The following is a 21,047-nucleotide window of genomic DNA, read 5'->3' on the forward strand; positions in this document are numbered from 1 at the left end:
CTTCGGCTGTGGCCAATGACAGATGTTCAAAGGGACTGAATTGCCACGGCAATCAAGCGATCCATCCCATCATCCAGTCCCAGTTTCTGGCAATCAAGGGCTCAGGGTCAGGGACACCTGGACCTTATGATTGTGCCCCTGACCATCTTTGCTAATAGCCATTGATGGACCTATCCTCCATGAACGTATCTAATTCCTTTTTTAATCCAAGTTATATTTTGGTCTTCACAACATCCTCTGGCAATGAGTTCCATAGGTTGATTGTGGGCTGTATGAAGTACTTCCTTTTGTTTGTTATAAATCTGCTGCCTATTTATTTCATTGGGTGGCCCCTAGGTTCTTGTTTTATGTAAACTTCCCTATTCACTTTCTCCACACCATTCATGATTTAATAGACCTCTGTCATATGCCCTTAGTCATCTCTTTTCCAAGCTGAATAGTCCCAATCTTTTTAATCTCTCCTCATATGGAAGCTGCTCCATCCCGCTAATCATTGTTGTTGCCCTTCTCTGTACCTTTTCCAATTCTAACTTTTTTTTTTTTGAGATGGGAGAACCAGAACTGTATACAGTATTCAAGCTGTAGGTGTACCATGCATTTATATAGTGCATTAATAAACATATATTTACTGTCTTATCATCTGTCCTTTTCCTAACGGTTCCAAACATTGTTAGTTTTTTTTGGTTGCTGCTGCACACTGAGCAGATATTTTCAGAGAACTATCCACGATGACTCCAATAGATCTCTTTCTCCAGTGGTAACAGCTAATTTACAACCCATCACTTTATATGTGAAGTTGGGATTATGTTTTCCAATATGGATTACTTTGCATTCATCAGCATTGAATTTCATCGGCCATTTTGTTGCCAAGTCACTGAGTTTTGTGAGATCCCTTTGTAACTCTTCGCAATCTGCTTTGGACTTAACTATCTTGAATAATTTTGTATCATCTAAAAACTTTGCCACCTGACTGCCCTTTTTTCCAGATCATTTAGGAGTACAGTATGTTGAACAGTACTGGTACCCTGTACAGACCCCTGTGGGACACCACTATTTACCGCTCTTCATTCTGAAAACTGACCATTTATTCCTACCCTTTATTTCCTATCTTTTAACCAGTAACTGATCCATAAGAGGACCTTTCCTCTTATCCTAAGACTACTTACTTTGTTTAAGAGTTTGGTGAGGGACCTCAAAGACTTTCTGAGAGTCCAAGTACACTATACCCATTGGATCACCCTTGTCCACATGTTTGTTGATCCCCTCCAAAGAATTCTAATAGATTGGTGAGGCATAATTTCCCTTTACAAAAGCTCTGTTAATTCTTCCCCACCTGGAAAGGGAGTATTAGGAATAATGGAAGGTAACTTAAAAGGAGACTGCCTTGGTTAATTCAAAGACATTTTGTGCTAAATTCACAAAAATTTAGCAATTGGTTGATTATAATCAGTTAAGGAAGGTGGGAGGGAAATAGAGTAGACTGAGGTTTGGCACATAATACAGAAATTTTCACTTCCAAGGCCACGTCTACAAACTTTGGCTGCTGCAAGTTATGTCAGCATAAACCACAATTAGTATCTCGTTTGTGCACATACATATTTGGCTCCTTGCACCGGTACTGCACATACTCAACAGGAGTGCTTGTCTCAACTTGCCACCATCCAGCACGTTGTCTTTTGGGAAGTTTTGACAATGTGTGGTAAGGCAGAAACAAGTCGTTCAGAGATGGCTAGGAGCAAGGGTTCTTCTTCCCAGCATGCAACTTTCTCCATCCCATAATGTCATCTACATTTCTAATTTTTGCACCCTTTTCAAAAATCCCATGAAACCACAGGGCCTTCCTCACTGTCCGCATCACGGACAGAAGCATGAAGCCTCAGCACTATTGTCATGAACGTTGCAAGCATGATCCCCTTGTATTTGCAGAGCTGCAAGAAGAACCGCATCGGTGGAGAACATGATGATTTCATGGAGAGCAGATTGCTGTGGAACATAGAGAAAACCAATTCAAGGCTGTTGATGGAGTTCACAGAGCAGTTGCGGATAGTTGCCACAGAGTACGTCAACAGAAAGGGATACTTCTCTATGGTTATGCAAGTGTTGGTTGATCAGGGAAGTGCATGATGCTCACATCTCTAAGAACACAGGACTGTTCAGCAAGCTGAAAGCAGGCACTTTTCTTTGCAAACTGGCGGATTACCAATGGTGATGTTGAAATGCCAACGGTGATGCTGGGGCACCCAATCTATCCTTTGCTCCCCTGACTCATGAAGCTGGCCACCTCAACAGCACCAAGGGAAGATTCACCCATCAGCTCAGCAGTTGCAGAATGACAGTTGAATGTGCTTTTGGTAGATTGAAGGGATGTTGGTTTGTTTACTCACAAGACTGGATCTCTGTGAGACAAACATCCCAAGGGTTATAGCTGCCTGCTGTGTCATGCATAATACTGGAAGGCAAAGGGGGGAAGTTTCCGATGGGGTGAAGGGCAGAGGTGGAGCAGCTGTCTGCTGAGTTTGAACTGCCAGACACAAGGGTTTTTAGAAGAGCTCAATAAAGAGCTGTATGTCTCAGGGAGACCTTGAAAGAGCACTTTAAGAGCAAGCCACAGTAATGTGTGGTGGTGTACTATGCTTTATCCGGCCCTGCAGTTTTGGGGACCATTAGGAACTGTCTGTTTATTGTTGCACATCTATGAATATAACACGGTCAATGCACCTATTAATTTTGTGGTGCTTGCTGTACATTTATAATTATTACTGTTTTTGTCACTGATCCTATGAATTATGTCATAGTGTACAATAACAAGCAGCGGGTTCTTTCACTACCACTAGGCATTCTGCAGTATATGCTGGGAACTAATAGATACATTATTTTCCAAAAAATATTTTATTGAGTAACAAAGCCAGTGCAAAAACAAATAATCTGTGCAATTTAAAATCAAATACATTAAAAACTTAATTAATGAAAAAGAACATTCATGTCCATCTTGGCTACACATACAGCAACTGTGGCTTTCACAGGTCAGTGTATGTGAAGCTGTGGTTGTCTTTAACGTCCCACGGTGTGAAGTGGTAGGAGTAGGGATGATGCCACGTGGAATGTAAAGGGTGTGTTGGAAGGTGCTAAAATGAAGTTCTCTGCGGACTGCAAAGGCGAGCTTGCAACTGCTGCACCTGTAGGTCCACAAGCATCTGCAGCATCTGTGTTTGCTGCTGGAGAAGCCCCATTATGTCCTGGTGCATCTCCTGCTCCTTTTCCTGCTGCAACTTTCTCCTGTTTGCTCTTTCCTTCTCCGCGCCCTCTGCCCATGGCCTGATGCAGCACAGGCTTGCAAGATCTCATTGATGTCATCCCAAGTCCTCTTCTTTCTACTCCTTAACTGGCTCTGGCATTCCAGGGATGTGGTGGGGGAACAAAGGCCACAATGGCAGCAGCTACAGACAAAACACAGAGGTACCATTGTCAATATAGTGAGAATTGAAAAACGAAAGCTAAGATTCAGAACTCCCTTCCCTCGCTCACCTAAAGTTTTAAACAAGACACGCTTATTGACACTTCTGCTTGGAGTGCTTGTGCACGGTCCCACCCATAGCACCCGCAATGGTAAGTATTGCCCACCAGAGGTGAGGGAAATGCTCGGTAGCATGAAACTATGACTACAGGGCAATGGCACTGAATACTGGCCCCATTTTCCACACATGGTGGTGATGATTTTAGCTGATATTTCATTCCTGAGGGTAACAAAGGCTCAGAGAGCACAGATGCTGCTGGCATCCTGAATCTGCCCAGCCCGTATGCTGCTATCATGTTTACTGCATGATGCCTGCTGATGTTATCACTGATGGGCATGAGAAAGCATCTTACCATGGAGGAAGAAATAAGGCTGCCATCCCTAGAAACCTTCAGGAGAGGATTCCAGAGTACCTCCATGAAAAATTCATCGAGATCTCTCAGAAGGATTCCAGGGACATCCCTGGGTACATAAACAAACTGTTCTACATGGTCCCGGGCCCCTCTCTCCCCATCTCCCACCCCACCTAACTCTACAGGGGAATGAAGAGCAGATAACAGCTCTGCCTCTCTTTGTTGTACCTCTGCCTCTTCTAGTATGAGTAAATTAATGCAAAGTTGACCTGCTAAGTTAAGAGTGATATCAGTACATTATTGTAATGGGTAATACATTTATACACTTACCTGAGATTCCTTCCCCTGCATCAGGCTCATGTGTGCTCGGCTACCAAGACTGACTGAACTGCAGTGGAACCTCCAACAGGTCCAGGTTCGCGGCATACTGTGAACCCCCAGTTACATGTCCCCCATCCTCCTCCTCTTCTTCGCTGTTCACACTAGGAGTCTGTGATTCAGGCTCCTCCGAGGTATCCACAGTGGCATACAGGGCAGTGGTGGAGTCTCCGTCAAGGCATGCAGCTCTCCATAAAAGCGGCGGCATGCGGCTCAGCACCAGACTGACTGTTGGCCTCCAGGGCGGTACGTCTGCTGCAGTTACTTCACTTTCATATGGCACTGCTGCTGATCCTGTCATACCCCTTCTCCTGCATCCCCCATGAAATCTGTTCATAGATGTCCACATTTCTACAGCTGGTCTGTGACTGTGCCTGTACAACCTCTTCTCCCCACAGGCTCAGGAGATCCTGTACGTCCTATCTGCTCCAGGCTGGGGCATATGGAGCGTGGAACCCTCCTGGTCAGCTGGGAAGCTGCACACAACAAGGGAGAGCTGCTAGGTGTGCTCGCCAAGCTGGACAATCAGGAAAAGGCATTTCAAAAAATCGCAGGGTTTTAGAGTAGGTGGGAAGGCAGGCTGGGTGGCTTCCAGTCTCAATGACTCCTGGCCAATGCAGTTCACAATTGTGACCAAAGCAGACAGTGTTGGGCATTGCGGAACAGCTGCTGGAGGACTGTTAGGGTTAACATAGGTAACGCAGTGTCACTTGCACGGTGTTGACCTCAGAATGTTGACCATGGCTCAACACCACTCAGGGAGGTGGTGTAACTGCATTGCTGTAATGGGGCATTTACACTGGTGGCAGACAAATTTAAGCATAGACACATGAACTACTAGGTCAATGCAAGGCAGCTTATGTTGACCTTACCTTGTAGTGTATACCAGGCTTAAGGCCTTCACTACCTTGGGCTGTAAACAGGAATTATAAGCCATGTGTAAACAGTTTCATCTAAAATAGTTTCTAAGGCTACCTCTACACTTAAAATGCTACGTCACTCAGAGGTGTGAACTTTTCACACCCCTGAGAGAGACGTGGGTATGGCAATGTAACTTTTCAGTGTAGACCGACCCTAACATAGGCCTGGTTCACCCTAAAATGGTCAACCCAGCTAGGGATAGCTCAGTGGTTTGAGCATTGGCCTGCTAAACCCAGGGTTGTGAGTTCAATCCTTGAAGGGGCCATTTAGGGATTTGGGGTAAAAATCTGTCTGGGGACTGGTCCTGCTTTGAGCAGGGGGGTTGGATTAGATGACCTCCTGAGGTCCCTTCCAACCCTGATATTCTATGATTCTATGTCGCTAAGGGGTGTGAAAAAAGCATACCTTGCCCCATCAGTCTCTGAAAAATCCTCATGCTCCTGGAGCAATAAGGAAGAAGTACTTGATTATGTTTAGATGAAGTCACCACAAAAAACTCACAGTTGGGCAATTATGTTAAATAGGTGAAGTAGATCTAAATTAAACAATAGAGTTGGCTGGGAAAGAGCTGCAACTAACAGCTTATCTACTTACAGAAGTGTTCACACACAAAGGGCTTGTCTTCACTGCCAGGGTAAGTAGACTTAAGTTACGCTACTCCAGCTACATAACTTAGGTCGACTTACCCCAGTGTCTTCACTGCACTGCGTTGATGAGAGACGCTCTCCCATCGACTTACCTTAATCTTCTCGGGGAGCTGGACTATCAGGGTCGATGAGCGAGCGCTCTGCCGTCGATTTAGCGGGTCTCCACTAGACCCGCTGAATCGACACCTGCTGCATTGATTGCAGCAGCGTTGATCTCCGCATAGTGAAGACCAGCCCAAAGCTGGGCCGTGTAACATCAAACTTTAGTTAAACCAGTGCAACTTGTGTGTTTAGTCCAGGCCTCACACAAGGAGAAGACTATTACAAATAGAAGTTTAACACCAAGAGCAATATGGTGCCCCCCAAAGTCTCTCACATATCTGCAAGATCTTGGGGCACAGACCAGGTTAATACATCTGAGAATGGATTTGTAAGTCTCACCTTACTTCAGAAGAAAGCATCCCATTGGTATAATAAACCCTATTAACTAGTTTGTAATGATGCAGTTTCTGTAGATTCCCATTTTATTTCATCTTCTCTCTGTTATGCTTGAAAGTCATGTGAAGCAAATGCTATAACTGTAATTCTCTTTGGCTTCATAGTATTCTCAGGGTGTTCCCACACAGTACATCTCTTGGGAACATAATACCATAAAGTAAGGTCATTATGGACCGAGCTGTTCTGTCTCCACTAACTGAACAAAAAGGTATGTGTTTGAATTATAGTCCCAATGCCATGGGGAACATTTTGTCTCACTGAAAGAAAAGCTATGGCGTTTGCACCCCTGTGGTGTCACCTTGGTTATCCAAGGATGGTTTTAGGCTGGATCGTATGGTTGAGCACATAATTAACACAGCCAAAAAGCTTCCGACAGCAAAATATATGGTGTACTTCGCACAAAGGCATGTTCCTGAATTAGCTGAAACTGATCATTTAAAAAAAAACCTTGGCATCAATGCAGACAGTTCACTCAAGACATCTGTGCAATGTACAGCAGAAGCCAAGAAACAGGATAAAATATTATACACATTGGTAATGATAACCCTTAAAGCCTCTGGGCATCTGAGTAAAGAAGAACAGTTTCCAATATCTATTTTGTTTGTTTACATAATTTAAATAAGATTTTGCTGGCTGAAAGCCAACTAGCTGTGCACATAACTAGGCTATTAACACAGGTTCCTCTCAATGTTGTTTCTGGTCTTCCTTGCTTCATTCCCTCCATGGGTTTGTTACACCCCTTTTCTTAATTTAAATTTCTTAATTTTTCTCAATTTTCCCTGATTTGGGAATGAACCCCAAACACACAGCTCCCTGAAAGCTACATAGAGCCCCACTGTGGGCCTCCAATTAGAGCTCGTTGAGCTTGGTCAGACAGAGCTCATTGCAGGAACAGTGATTGTAAACTCCTCAGGGCAAGACATGTCTATATGTTTGTATAGCATCTAACAAAGCCCCCTCTCCTCCTTCCCAATAGTGATAGACCCTCTGGGCATGGCCACAATACAAACAACATTATTTCTAGTAACATTTATTTTAAAATGAGTCACCTGTCCCAAAGGGTGGGACATCAGAAAACTTCAGCACTGCACTCAACACATTCTCAAAATACTAATTAGGATGGAATAATAGTCAGGAAGGTTAGGATGGAGACTCCAGCTTGGTGGTAATGGTTGGGGGGGAGGGGCATGTGTGTGTTTCAGGTGGGTAGGAGAAAAAGATTCTGGCCCACTTGCTGTTGGATGAGCCTTATCTACATCTTATTTATTTATTGCTATATTTTGCCTGATGTTTTCGCTACTTAACTTCACTGGCCCATTGTAGCTCTTCTTGAATGTAGAAACAGGAAGAGCTGATGTCAGTCACAGTGTGAGACTCAGGGCAAGTCTATGCTAGAGCACTACATCGGTCGGCAGCTGTAGCGCACCTGGTGAAGACGTGCTATGCTGACAGGAGAGCACTCTCCTGTTGACATAATTACTCCACCTCAGCAAGAAGCAGAAGCTATGTTTGCGAGAGAGCATCTTCCACTGACATAGCACTGGTGTGGACAACACAAAACTTGCATCACTGGGGAGGAGGTTTCACACCTTTGAGCGATGGAAGTTATATCGACTTAGGCTGTAGTGTAGATCTGCCCTCAGAAAACCTCTCACTTACAGTTGGGAGAGGGAACCATAGCAGAGATACAAATATTAACTTTCAGTTAAGTTTTGTGGAACTGTAGTCACATTTTACAACCACCAGCTAAAAAAAACAGGCCGTGAAAATACAGGTAAAACTAATCAGATGACGCCCATGCTTTAAAGCCAGTTTCTAACATGGCTGATCCTTGACACAGCCAACTTCGCTTTGGAGGCAATCAGGATTGCATTTTGTTTCTTACATTCTCAGGAGATGCTCCTTCTGTGCTTGGAGTGCAGCAGCAGCAACAGAAGGCTCGGGAGAGAAGAATTTTTCCTCATGAGTAAGACTGGCTGAATTGCCATCTAATCAGGCCATTTTATAGAAGAGAAAGAGAGCACATATATCTGTGCATCCATGAGAGAGAGTGAAATCTAGTGTATTGGAACAGAAGTACTTTTACAAATATATTTTGGGTTTCTGTAAGTCTCATTATTTACAGTAATCTTTGTGGAATTACCATATTACACACTTAATGTGTGGGGCGCGGAGGAATGTTTGGGGGTGGCGTTGCTAAGCAGCTGCGCCAGCCCCCATGAGGGGTGGGGAGGGAGTGCCACCCAGTTCCGCTCCTGGCCCCTCGGCTCTGCTCTCGCCCCCTCTCCCAGCTATGGCCCCAGCCTCGGCCTCCTTAACCCTGTCTGCGTTCCTCCTCTCAGAGCCGTTGCCCTGCTCCTGGCCCTGGGAGGTAGAGGCGCAGACAGGGGTTAAGTGTGGGGCGCTAGGTAAAAAGTTTGGGGACCACTGCTCTAAGCTGTTTGGAGGATTCAATTTATTTTTGTTAGAAAAAAGGGAGTTCGGTGGTTTAAGCTATCTGACTTAGAACAATAAGGGCCCACATAAAGAAACCCCAGGCTGACAGCATCAGATTGGTTATCAAGCATTCAAAAATCATGAGTCAATCGCCCCAAAAATCATAGAGGTATTTTTTCTGTTTGTTTGTTTGAAATTCCCATGATTTTTAAGACAACAACTTGGGTGTGGGATGGTATTTGTCTTCTAGTTTTTGACCCTCTAGAAGTCACATTTGCAAGAGCTAGAAGCTTTCAGATAAAGTGGGGGGTGAGGAGGGAGTTGAGGGGAGCAGTAGAAATTCTCATATAGACCACTGACTCCAATGAGCTGAGGCTTTAAGAGGGAAAAAAGAGTTGGAAATGCTGTAAACATTCATGCAAAAGGTGAAGCTGTAAATCTACCTAATTGGAAAAATAATTAGATTACCACATGTATTAGAAAATAGTTCTGATGGCCAGTGGTACCAATGGTAAGGAATTCGAAGTCTATTCAGATAAACTCCTAATGCATAGAAAGATCTGACAAACAGTCCAGCAGAAAATTTACAGGAACAATGTTTCAGATTAACAGTTTTCCCCTTGTTTTTCCAGCATGCATATAAATGAGTTTCAGATAGCGTTAGTCTCTTTCAGGATAGTCTATCTACATACAGATAATGGGGAATTAAAGAGCAAGACCTATGTTTGACAGTAGAAGACAAACACCTTCAAAACTACCCTCAATAGGACTAGCTATTAGCTGTATCACATAGGAGGTAAAATTGTTGATCTAAAAAAATCCTCACACTTTTACAGCCACTCAATTAGTGTGTCAGGCAGGATTTGAAATGTGATGTGGTATCCTGTTAGCGAGCACAAATCTGTCCCACCGCCGAATATTTCACTCCAAGGCATTTGGACAGGAAGTCCATTATGCAACCCCTCACAAAAAAGTATGGAACACCTTTCTATTTATATATAAAGATTTATTCTCATATGAGAATCAATCTTTTATCAGGATGCCATTCCTGAAGGAAAACAGTTGGAATTTCATGAGAAGTGGATCCGATTTGTATATCATTTGGCATGCATGCCTTCAGAAATTGCATGTAGAACATAGGCCAATAAAAATGTGGGCTCTTGCACAGCAGTCTCAGGTAACTATAAGAAACAATAACAGCTGCTGTCTCAGCAACAACAGCATCTCATACTGCCTTGAGCTGTGCAGGAGCTAGTACTCGGACAGAAAAGCAGTTATGAAAGAAGTGTTCATGGGAGCATTTTGTGTATCCTAAGTGGGTGTTCTCACAAAACAGCATTGCTACCGCTTTAACAAATTTTTACACAAGAAAACTTTAAGACCCTGGACACTCCACACTTTTTTGCTCTTACCCAATCTCTAAACAATAATTTAACCATAGTGATCTCTGAGCTAATCAGTTGGATGCATAATGCAGTTTGATGACTCTTCAATAGAGGAAGAGAAGGGGTAAAATAAATTATGTTTTTGTTACACCAAGTTAACTGTTATTTTTGTGTTTAAACTATCAGAGCTAGACAGAGTCTCCCTCAATCTCTCTGTGATATCGAGAAGCATATTTTGAAGGTGGTTGTTAGGGCTTGTCTATATAGAGAAGTTTTATCAGGGTAAGGTAGAATGTGAATTTAAAATGCTATATTTTGACCAGTTTAACAATAGCAGTTTAACTATATTGGCCTAAATTCCTGTGTAGCAACCCCAAAGACTCTATTCTCTCTTTCAGTATATTACTACTACACTAGTTCAAATGAAGCCGTTTCCATGAGTAAGGGGAAAACATATATAAGAGAAAGATGTACAGAATTTAAACACTCCAAATAGATAAAACCAGGAAAAAATGAACTAGTCCTGGAAGAAGATGAGCAAAAGAAAAACCACTAAGAACCGCCCCCATAAACATTGGCAGAACTATCAGACTAACATTATGTTGAATTGTAATATCAGTAGTCAAAACAGGTTTTTCTTAAACCCCCAATCTATGTTTAAGAATTAAATAACCATCACCTCAGCAGTCAAACCCACAGCAACACCAGCTATAATCTCTCCCTAATGCTGTTTCTACATGTAAAATACTAAAGTGACACACCTGCAGTGCCATTGTAGCATTTCAGTGTAGTCACTCAGTACAGTACAGAAAAGGTCCTCCCATTACTGTAATTAATCAACCTCCCTGAGAGGCAATAACTGGGTCAGCAGAAGAATTCTTCCATCAACCAAGTGCTGTCTCCCTTGGAGCTAGGTTGGTATAGCTACGCCTCTCAGGGGTGTGGATTTTTACACCCCTAATCAGAGGCACCAACTTTCTGATTTCCAGGGGTACTTGACTCCTCCTTCCCCTCGAGGCCCCGCTCTCATGCCGCCTCTTCCCTCCCAGGTAGTTTGGTTGGTTTTTGTTAATAGAAGTGAAGTTTAATGTACATATGCCTGAGGAGGTTATGCTGGCTGCATGCCAGTTGCCAAGGTGTCGAACAGGATGTATGAGCACACCTACACAGCAAATGGAAGTGTGATTATAACATGGGTAGGCATACCTATGCTAGCTTTAATTTGGCTAGTGCAAGTAACTATAGAAGTTGTGATGTGGCAGCATGGACTTCAGTACAGGCTGGCTGCCCCAATACAAACCCATCCGGGACTCTGAGTACATACTTGAGTTGCTACCCTGTGCTGAAGCCTGCATTGCTGTGTGTGCACTACTATTGTTACCTGCGCCGGCTAGATTAAAGCTAGCATGGATATGTCTACCCACACTATAATCACACCTTCATTTGTTGTGTAGACTTACCCTGTGTTCTAGGAATTTTCATTAAGGGACTAGAAAAGCTGGTTAGATAGTCTGGATGGCTCCTCTGGTTGAAGTGGATAAAAGGGTTGAGTATTTTGCTTGAAGGCTCAAGGTTCACACTCAGGGATGATCTACACTGAAAACCGACATCCAGCCCCAGAGCACCCACAGAAAAAAAAATAGTGGATGCTCAGCACCGATCAGTGGGCCCCGCCGATCAGCTGCTCTCCCTCCCCACAGCACCTTCCGTCCACCAACAGGCCCCGCCGATCAGCTCCTCCCTTTGGCTCTTCATAAGAGACTGACAAATGAGAAACGTAGAAAAAAAAATTCTAACCAGACCACTTCACTTTTGAACCAGGACTCAGGTCTGCCCCTAGATAAGTGTGTTCCAATTCCTGCTTGTTTATCTGACAATTACACCTATATATATGAAGATAGATTTGTACTAGGGATGTAAAATGTTAACCGGGTAATTGATAAGCATCAGTCTTACTGATAATGTATTCAGTTAATGGTTAAATGTCTAACGTGCACATTAAAAACGTCGCAGCAATACCATTTCATAATGCATGTGGAACTAGGTTCTGCATTGTTAAGAATCCAGACCATTGCTATGGAACTGACGTCATCGGGTAGGAACTAGAGCAGGGCGTGTTACAGCACCCCCCGTTTTACGCTGGGCTCCACTGTCACTCTGTACCTGGGGTCCTGGCTGCCGGCCCCGTGCCTGGGGCTCCGTTCCCATCCCCATGCCCGCCCCCAGCTGTGGCCCCAGCCTCGGCCTCCTTACCCCTCTCCAGGTCTGGGTGCGGGGCCAGCAGCCAGGAACCTGGGCAGAGGGCTGGCAGCCACAGCCGGGACCGCGGGCGGAAGGCCAGCAGCTGAGACCCGTGTAAAATGGGGGGGGGGGTGCTGTAGCACCCTCCACACCCTTAGTTCCCGTGCCTATGTTTGAATTTGTTAATGGTTAAATGTTTAACTGATACCATTTTAATAATTTAAATGGTTACTTTTTTAAAATTCTATTTACATCCCTAATTTGTACTTCAGTATTTAGAGACAGACCAGTTCACTTTTCTGATGGAGTCTATAGGACTTCCTGGCAATGTGGAATAACTTCATAGTCTCATCAGCAAAACAGAAATGTAATGCGGTTTTCAGAACATAAGTAGAATTAGCAAATGCACTATAAACTCACTTCTGCTTTAGCACTCTTCGGTCAATTAATCCACCATCATACTTTTCAGTTGGAGAGATATAACCTGTCTGCTCCGTAGGACTAAAAGCACTGAACACCTGGATGCCCATGGAGCTGGAAGAGAATGAATTTCATTGGTGAGCTGTACACTTTGCAAAGCTTGTACAAAGAGATATACTCTAAGATTCCAAAATACCTGTTGCAAAAATAGCAAATGAAAAACATTAACATGTTGAATAGTCCTTAAGTGACGCTGATGTGTCTGAAGTGGCTGATGAATTAAATTAAATTAATCATTAGATCCAGCCAACTTAAAAGGGAAACTAAAGAAATATTGCTAAGAGATGTTCTAATCAAGACATGTAATTACAGAGAAGTAAATCACAATATTTTTAAAGTTTCATAGATACAGCAGCTTCTTGATTATTTTTTCTGCTATATTTAGTGTCTGATGTCTTCTAACTTACAGGAAACAGTTCACCATTACAACACATGATAAAACAAGAGACTTGCAGAGTGTTGTAAGGCAGGCTCTATTAAACTAGGGATATGTCTTCACTACCAACGTTAAAGCACTGCCACGGCAGTACTTTAAGGTGGATGTCTAGTCGCGGCACCAACGCTGGGAGAGAGCTCTCCCAGCACTGTAAAAAAACCACCCCCACGAGGGGAGTAGCTACCAGCGCTGGTGCACGGTCTATACTGCCACTTTATAGCACTGAAACTTGCATCACTCAGGGGTGTGTTTTTTCACACCTCTGAGCAAGAAAGTTTCAGTGCTGTAAAGTGGCAGTGTAGACAAGGCCCTAGAGAGCTGTCCTCTTCACTGCTTCTGTAGGCTGAGCTCATTGCACACATCAGGCACTACTTGTATTTTCAGGGACTCCCGGCAACTCCTCCCTGCTGTGCCAGGGACTCCGTGTGTCCCCCATTCTCCACCCATTCCTCTTACCCCCATTTTGCACCCATGACATGTGCTCTCTGTGCCCTCCACATTATTTCTTTTTTTTTCTACCTGGGGAGGAGAAGTCCTTCAGCATGGGAAGGTGTTAATGGCTGCCATCAACCAGTTCTTTGATTTTTGGATAATTACAGACCTGACTGAAGCAGATAGCTCTGGTAAGCAGATACAAGGGCTTCCAAAGGTCAATTTTCATTGAAATCAGTAGGGTTTGCCCCATTGCAGCCTAGAACATTCCCCATAATTTTGGAATTGATCAGACGCAGTGTTTAAAAGTTATCATATTACCTAAAGAAAAATGACATCAAGTTGAGAGTGGGTAGCACCTTGCTTCGCTCTGCCAAAAAAATAACAGATTCTGTTCTATCCTACATCAGACTGGACCTTCTGCTAAGAACAGTAAAAAAGCAGCTCTCATTGAGACCTCTGAGACACTGAAACGGAAACATTTGTAAATATATCATTTCCAGCATTGTTGGAGAAAATGTTCTTGTGATTTTCTTGAACCTGAATATTAGGGAAGTCTGGACCCATCGCCAGTTGCAACATAGAAGTGTTCCAGCTATTTATAATATAGATCTTGAAGACTTCTTTGCATACCATCTCTGCAGCATCTTTTAAGTCTGAAGAACACTGTCTGCAGTGGTGTGCAAAATCACTGTTCCATCTACAGTAGTGGACAAACTAATACAACTGGTGCATGGGGACCTGTTGCTGACAAGTGACCTCAAGAACAGGCATGTTTGAGTGCAGATTTCCTTTTCAGTGGACCTTTTCATTTTCCCTAGTCATTTTTTCAAACCACTCACTTAAGTCAGAGCAACCAGATATCTTCTTAATGTGGCTTCAGGCTCCCAACTGAACTTGGGAGCAGTTAGTCTACAGATAACTGATGTATGAAATTCCATATGTGGCCATGAAGACACCATGCAAACAGCTCCTCTGGTGCTAGTGCACATGCAGGTACACTCTGACCTCACAATTAGCGATAGGCCCAAGGCATTAAGCCCAGATCCAGATACTGATCCAGACTTCATAGGACGTGTTTCAGATACAGTATTTCTGGTCAAGTTCATCACCTCTACCCTTAGTATTTTTATATAGTGACTATTCATTTAGGTGCCTACAGTACTCTATCCAACTAATGCAGTTCTCATTTTATAAGCAGGACCTAAGCTGACTTTGTACAAAATGCCTGCTCTTAGAAATCATTCTCTCTCACCTGACAACCAAAAGACAGCAAACAACAGAAAGGAAGAGAACTTAAAGAGTGGTAGGCCAAGAAAGCACCCATGAACATTAAGAAAGGCATTCATGTAAGAAGGAATGGAGGCAGAAGAAAGGATGAAGGACATATTGCTTACAGTGTGACAGATGCTTTGCCATAGGATGCTGCAAAAAGCAAGCCAGGTTGTGCAGCCAATATGCAATTAAGGGCTCTGTAATCTGGTCTAGTGTCAGCAAGCGAACAGTGAAAAAAATGAATCCGTTTTGTGCATGTGTATATATTATATACTAGATCTGTGCATTTCTGTTTCCCCCCCCAAATAATCTGATTCTCTATGTCAAAAGGTGGTTTGCAGGAAAACCATTAACAATGTTAAAAGTAAAAAAAAAATTATTACAGTGCTCCAAAATCACAGATAGCACAAATTCTGGTTTCTAGAGAATGAAACAAAGTCAAAGAAAGAATTCCTGAAAAAAGTTTGTGCAGCATACATATTTATTACACATACACAAACCTATGTTAAAAGAACATTATTAAAGTTGCAAAGTCAAGCATTCATAAAGTAGGAAATTCCAAAACTAAGATTGCCTGTGGAACCTTTATTCAGCCACCTTGTATGTATCCATTTATGAAACAATCATTAATTATATCATCACATACTATTTTTTCCACAGGATTCTGCTTCATTGAGTGCACAGAATGGATTGTGGTCACTTATTGAACAACTATTCAATATTTTGTTTTCCCCACATTGCTCAAAGTGCGGCTCCAGGCTTTATTTAATGAATACTATTTATATCCTGCGATGAAGACAGTATTCTTTTTCTCACAGTCTTTGGTGCTCATCACTATAGTATGAGTGCTTCACAAACATTAATGAATTTATTTTCAAAACACATCTGTGAAATGAGGGAGAATTATTATGCCCATTTTATTATCCTCTGGGGACCTGAAGCACAGAAAATTTTAAGTCAAAAGTATCCACTAGTTCTGGGTGCCCAATCTGAGATGCCTAGGACCTGATTTTCAGAATACTTAGTATTATGTAGCACGTAATGTATCCAAAGCACAGCTCTCATTGATGTCAGTTGCAGGTCTGAGTGCTCAGCACTTCTGTAAATCAGACCCCTAGGGGCTCAAGTCACATGCCCAGAAAATGAGGCACACACAGTTAGGTGGTCAACCTGTGAAAAGTTTGGTTTAAATATCCTTGACTAATATCACATTGGAGCTCTGAGGCAGAGGCAGGGATAGAATCGAATTTTCCAGGGCAGCATTCAACTGCCTTAACTACAAGACCATCCTTTCTCTGCCTCATTCAGTACACACCTTCCAACTTCTGCAACAAACGAAGCAGGGGTTCTACAGACAACATCCTTCGCTACACAACCCTGCATCACCCTCAGAGCAGGTCCATGCAGTGCACTGAATGAGGCAAGGATGAGGTGGGGTGGGGGTCGAAGGGGATAAATGTGATCATGCAATTAAAAACAGTATCATAATGTATGCGCACAAGGGGGCCAAATTAAAAGTACCATGCTCTATCTGGACCACCAATAGACAGGGATTGGACACTATGCTCGGGGGAAGGGGGCGTTCATAGATATTTGCTGACACCAGAGGAACAGAGACACTCAGGAATTCTTGAGTTCCATTCCAGGCTCTGGAGGGCAGTGTTCTCAAGTGGGCACAGACTTTTCCAAGCATGCTAAAGAGTGACCTATTCTGCTCTATCTCCTCCAACCTGTCCCTGTTCCGGTCCTGTCTCATCCCCACCCCTGACTCATCCACTGAATCCCATCCTCACTTAGGCTTTGTCTACACTAGAGACCTTACAGCAGCACAGCAGTACCACTGTTGTAAGGTCTCTGTGCCATCGGGAGAAAGTTCTCCCACCAACATAATTAAACCATCTCTAAAAACCAGGAAATCCTAGCACCTCCCTGTCCCCTCCCCCCAATTCCCAGTCTGAGCCCCCACCACATTTTCCCTCTCCTCCCCCTACCAGCCTCAAGTCCAAGACTCTGCCACCCCCAGGTCCAAGTCCCAGTCTTCCTGCACCTCCTTGTCCTAATCTATTTTCCCTACCCCATTCCGTAGATCTGGCTCTTGTCCTCCCTGCATTCGAATTAGGCAGCTTCCTCCTCCAGGCTCCCCAGCAGAAGGCTCATTGAAAGCACAGGAGAGACAGGCCTTGTCAACTGTGCTCTCTGTTCAGGTACTCACAGATGAACCTGGCCCAGTGCACAGCAGCACAGAGCTGCAATTGCAGGGAAATTCCAGTTGAACCCTGGACTGGAACATGCCCAGTGCAGTCAGAATCTTTGGGAAATTCAGCAGGCACAATCTTCTAAAATGTCTCTATTGAGCATTTGTGAACTGAGATTTTTCAAAGACTTATAACCTGGCCAAATTTGGGTGGATTTTCCAAGAATGGTAAAAGGCCCATCCCTGACACAAAGGCTGCCCCTCTGCCAAATTTCAAGTCCCCTCTCCAAACTATGAGTCGAGAGCATTTAGAAGAAAAGGTCCCACAATATTTTTAACAGGGACAAGTCCCCAGAACTTTTTAAAGTGGCAAAACATTTCTCCACAGCCTCATACTCAGGAACGTCTGAATTGTTTTGGAAGACTGGGCCGGGGGGGGGAGGGTGGTTAGAAATTAAGTCAGACATCCAGCATGGAATGTTTCAGCTAAAATGGTTATAGTCTGGCAAAGTTATAAACAACTGATTACAAAGTATTGTAAGGGCAATCAGCCCCACCTATAACAACTTGTGCAGCAATGTTTACATCATGTCTAAACCCACAAAGTATTAAATTAAACATTTCAGCTGGGGTTCAAATTGTACAGAAGTTATATAACTTAACTATATAACATATTAGCTATGGAGCTAATGAATGCCAGCATGAAAACGCAGAGGGAAGATTACAGCCATACTTAAACAGAATAATATTTTGTTTCACGCATAGACAGACTCACCCACTGTTTGCTTCTGGTGACTTTGGAGGAGTTATTTCACAACTGTAAGTAAAAGATTGTAGTCCATTATTCTGTTGCTGGTATTTATTAATCAGATCCATTAGTACTGCTTGGTGCCCAATTTTCTTCACCAGCTGCTGCACCATCCGATCATTAAGAGCCAAAAGAGCTGCTCCGCTCACTTCTTCCTCTGAAAATGGAAGAGAAAAATATCCTTACGTATTACTGTGTAGTAAGATTCTGAATACCTAATACAACATGATGTTACAAGGTAGGTGGTTCTCAAAGGCAAACATGGTTAGTTCTTCAACAGCAACTGTAACACAAGATCATTTGTTTTCGCTACTATCCCTTCCAAAAAGCTGGGCAAGAATTTTAACTTATTTTACAAATTAGTGGTTTGATGTCTTCCAGTAACAAAATTCTGTGCCTTAGACACAAAGCAATTGACAAACTGGATATTTTAATATGTTAAGGCACGCTTATTTACAATATACTGGTATTTTGTTAATGAGGGAAAACATTTTAGAGATTGCACAGCATGTTTGAGTGCCAATCTCTCTCAATCCTTTGTACAGTACCATAAAACAAACTTTTACATATCAAAGTTGCATCACTATAAACACAGATATTAAATATAAAATGGCCCTAAACAAATGCCAGTAAACCCAATTTTGTTCCTAGAAGGTGTATATGTTTATAGGTTTTCAGTCCCTCTCATAGCAGTTCTTCCAGACTATTCATAATAAATTTACAACCTCATTTTGATTTATCAGGTCTGTCCTCTCCCTAATAAATTCTGCTAAAAGCTGAAGTTACCCAACGGCAATTAAATACAAACAAACAAAATTGAATACTATCCATAAACAAGAAATTAGACGGTGGAAATTAAAAAACAGACTATACTTTTTTTCAAGCAGAGAGACAGGAAATACACATTTAACAAAAAAGACTTACCACGAAACTTAGGAACTAATTCTCCTAAATTTCTCTGCACCAACCAGTTGCAGACTTCATCAACTGACCAACTTTCCATCTTCAGGTGCTGCAATGGTAAAATTCCACTGTGGAATGAAAATAAAGTAATGTTTTATTTTTATGCTCCACTCCAGAGTCAGCTTCCCAAGACAACAGAATGCTCAGTCTTTCTGAGGCAGCGTTACATGCTCTGAGTAAAAACATGTATTGAGAAATAAAGCTGCTATTTACCTGCTAAAGTAATATCTATTTCAAGCAGCCAATTTTTCCAATTCCTTCTTTCTTCCCCTCCCCTTCTTTTCCTCCCTGATTTCCCTCTGTTCCTCTAACAAAAAACCTCATTCTTTATTACACAGAATGCTACCTGATCCTGTACCATTAACTCCCAGGTTTCCACACAAAGAAGAGAAAGGTGTGAAATTCACCACCACCCTCATCAGGAAATGGCTGACATTTTACAGAAAAAAAAAACGCATCAGATAAGAGTCTGTCACATATATGTTTATAGTAAATCGAGCACATTAACCCTCTCTCCACTACCAAGCAGTTAGTCAAGTGAACACTTAAATCTTGATTACAAACAATTAGGGGCAATAAAAGCCTCTGGAAAATCCGGGGGAGGGGCAGACTACTTTTGTTGTTCACCATTCACACATTCTGTCTCAGGCTCAAACTATTGGTACGAAATGCATGTCACATGGATCATAATGATATTAGAGCAAATAGAAGGGCCCATTCTAGGAGGGACTCAGTTCCTTCATCTCCTATTTGATGGGACTGAGGGGACTCAGCACCATTCAGAATCGAGTCCTTAGGCATCCTACTTACTGTACCCAAGTATTTTTATATTCCATGTGCCATATAGTCCTTCTCTAAAGAGCATGTCTGCTCTGATCTACTTATTTGAAACCAAGGTAAACCAAACCATGGTAAGTCACTTCTTACCCCAAAACATCACTAGGAGTTTGCACTGTTTTTTAATTTTTAAAAGAAAGGCCTATACAGATTAAAGGCCATCAACTGAAATGCCTTAAACATTACAATCCCTCCCTCCATAATAGCTTGAAATAAGATTCTTAACTTTATTTTTATTGATTTATTTAATCTGCTTTTAATTTGGTTTTAAAATGCCCAAGATGGTCAGTAACTTTAAGTAAGTAAGTAAATAAATAATTAAATTTAAAAAATGAACAACTGCACTGGAAAGATATGATGTGCTTATACAGAGAAATTGCCTTCCCATCTTTATGACTCTTTTACAATTAAAACTCTAGAGAGACACCACTGTCATGAGTGTTTTTTTAATTTTTTTAATACTAAATTGATGTAATTTGGCTCTGCTGCATGGAAGTCAAGCACTCGCTGAATGCCATGGCAAATTTTGAAGAGCAGAGAATTAGTTTCTAAGTAATCAGAGAGGCAAAAACATTAGCTGACTCAAGAGAACTTTTTGGGTGGGCTAATCATTTTCCTTCCAGGTGACATTAGACATACTAGACCTAACATTTTCTTACAATGCAGACATACATAAGGCCCTGATTCTGCAATGAACTCCATGCAGGTACCAGGGTCTGCCCATGTAAAGTTCATTGCAGGATGAGAGTCACAATTTGTCATACTGTAGGAGGGCAAAAAACATACCAAACTTGAGAATAGGCATTTACATGTTACATGCTTCAATAATAATTCTTTCCCCCACACACCCCATTAGTTTTTAAATAATTAGAATAATTTAAAGTTCATCCATCTAAGATAAATATGCTTCAGAAACTGAAAAGGGTTAAATTAAAAAGGAATGTCTTTCTGAATTACAAGAGTGGATTTAATTTGATATGACAACAGTAGCCATACAACTCCTCCCCCAGGCTAAGCTGCAATAACAGGGTGTGAAAAGTCATTATTTGCTGAGAACTCTGGTGTAAATTAAAAATCACACCTTCCTGTCACACTTCTTGCTTCCTTGTGAAGAGTAGGACGAAAAAAAAGCGTCTAAAAACTTGAAAGATAAAACAGAATGCAGAAGATACTTGCCTTAAGAGCCAAACAATAATAAAAAAGTAAAATACTTAAAAATGGGAAACTGCCAATGGCCCATACTATAAGA

At 42.3% G+C, this 21,047-nt stretch overlaps 1 protein-coding gene across 2 annotated transcripts in view; it reads right to left on the reverse strand.

Moving 5' to 3' along the window:
• Positions 1–21,047, reverse strand: part of SAMD3 (sterile alpha motif domain containing 3) — an 80,172-nt gene that overhangs the window by 36,691 nt on the left and 22,434 nt on the right. For both annotated transcript variants that reach the window (XM_005280247.4, XM_024113614.3), the window contains exons 2-4: positions 18,923–19,029; positions 17,966–18,155; positions 12,794–12,907 (exon numbers count right to left, since the gene is read on the reverse strand). In XM_005280247.4, coding sequence (XP_005280304.2) covers positions 12,794–12,907; positions 17,966–18,155; positions 18,923–19,001 — 383 coding nt within the window. In that variant the 5' untranslated portion in view covers positions 19,002–19,029. The remainder of the gene's footprint in view (positions 1–12,793; positions 12,908–17,965; positions 18,156–18,922; positions 19,030–21,047) is intronic.

The sequence above is a fragment of the Chrysemys picta genome, chromosome 3, assembly GCF_011386835.1.
Source record: "Chrysemys picta bellii isolate R12L10 chromosome 3, ASM1138683v2, whole genome shotgun sequence".
Lineage (NCBI taxonomy): Eukaryota > Metazoa > Chordata > Testudines > Emydidae > Chrysemys > Chrysemys picta.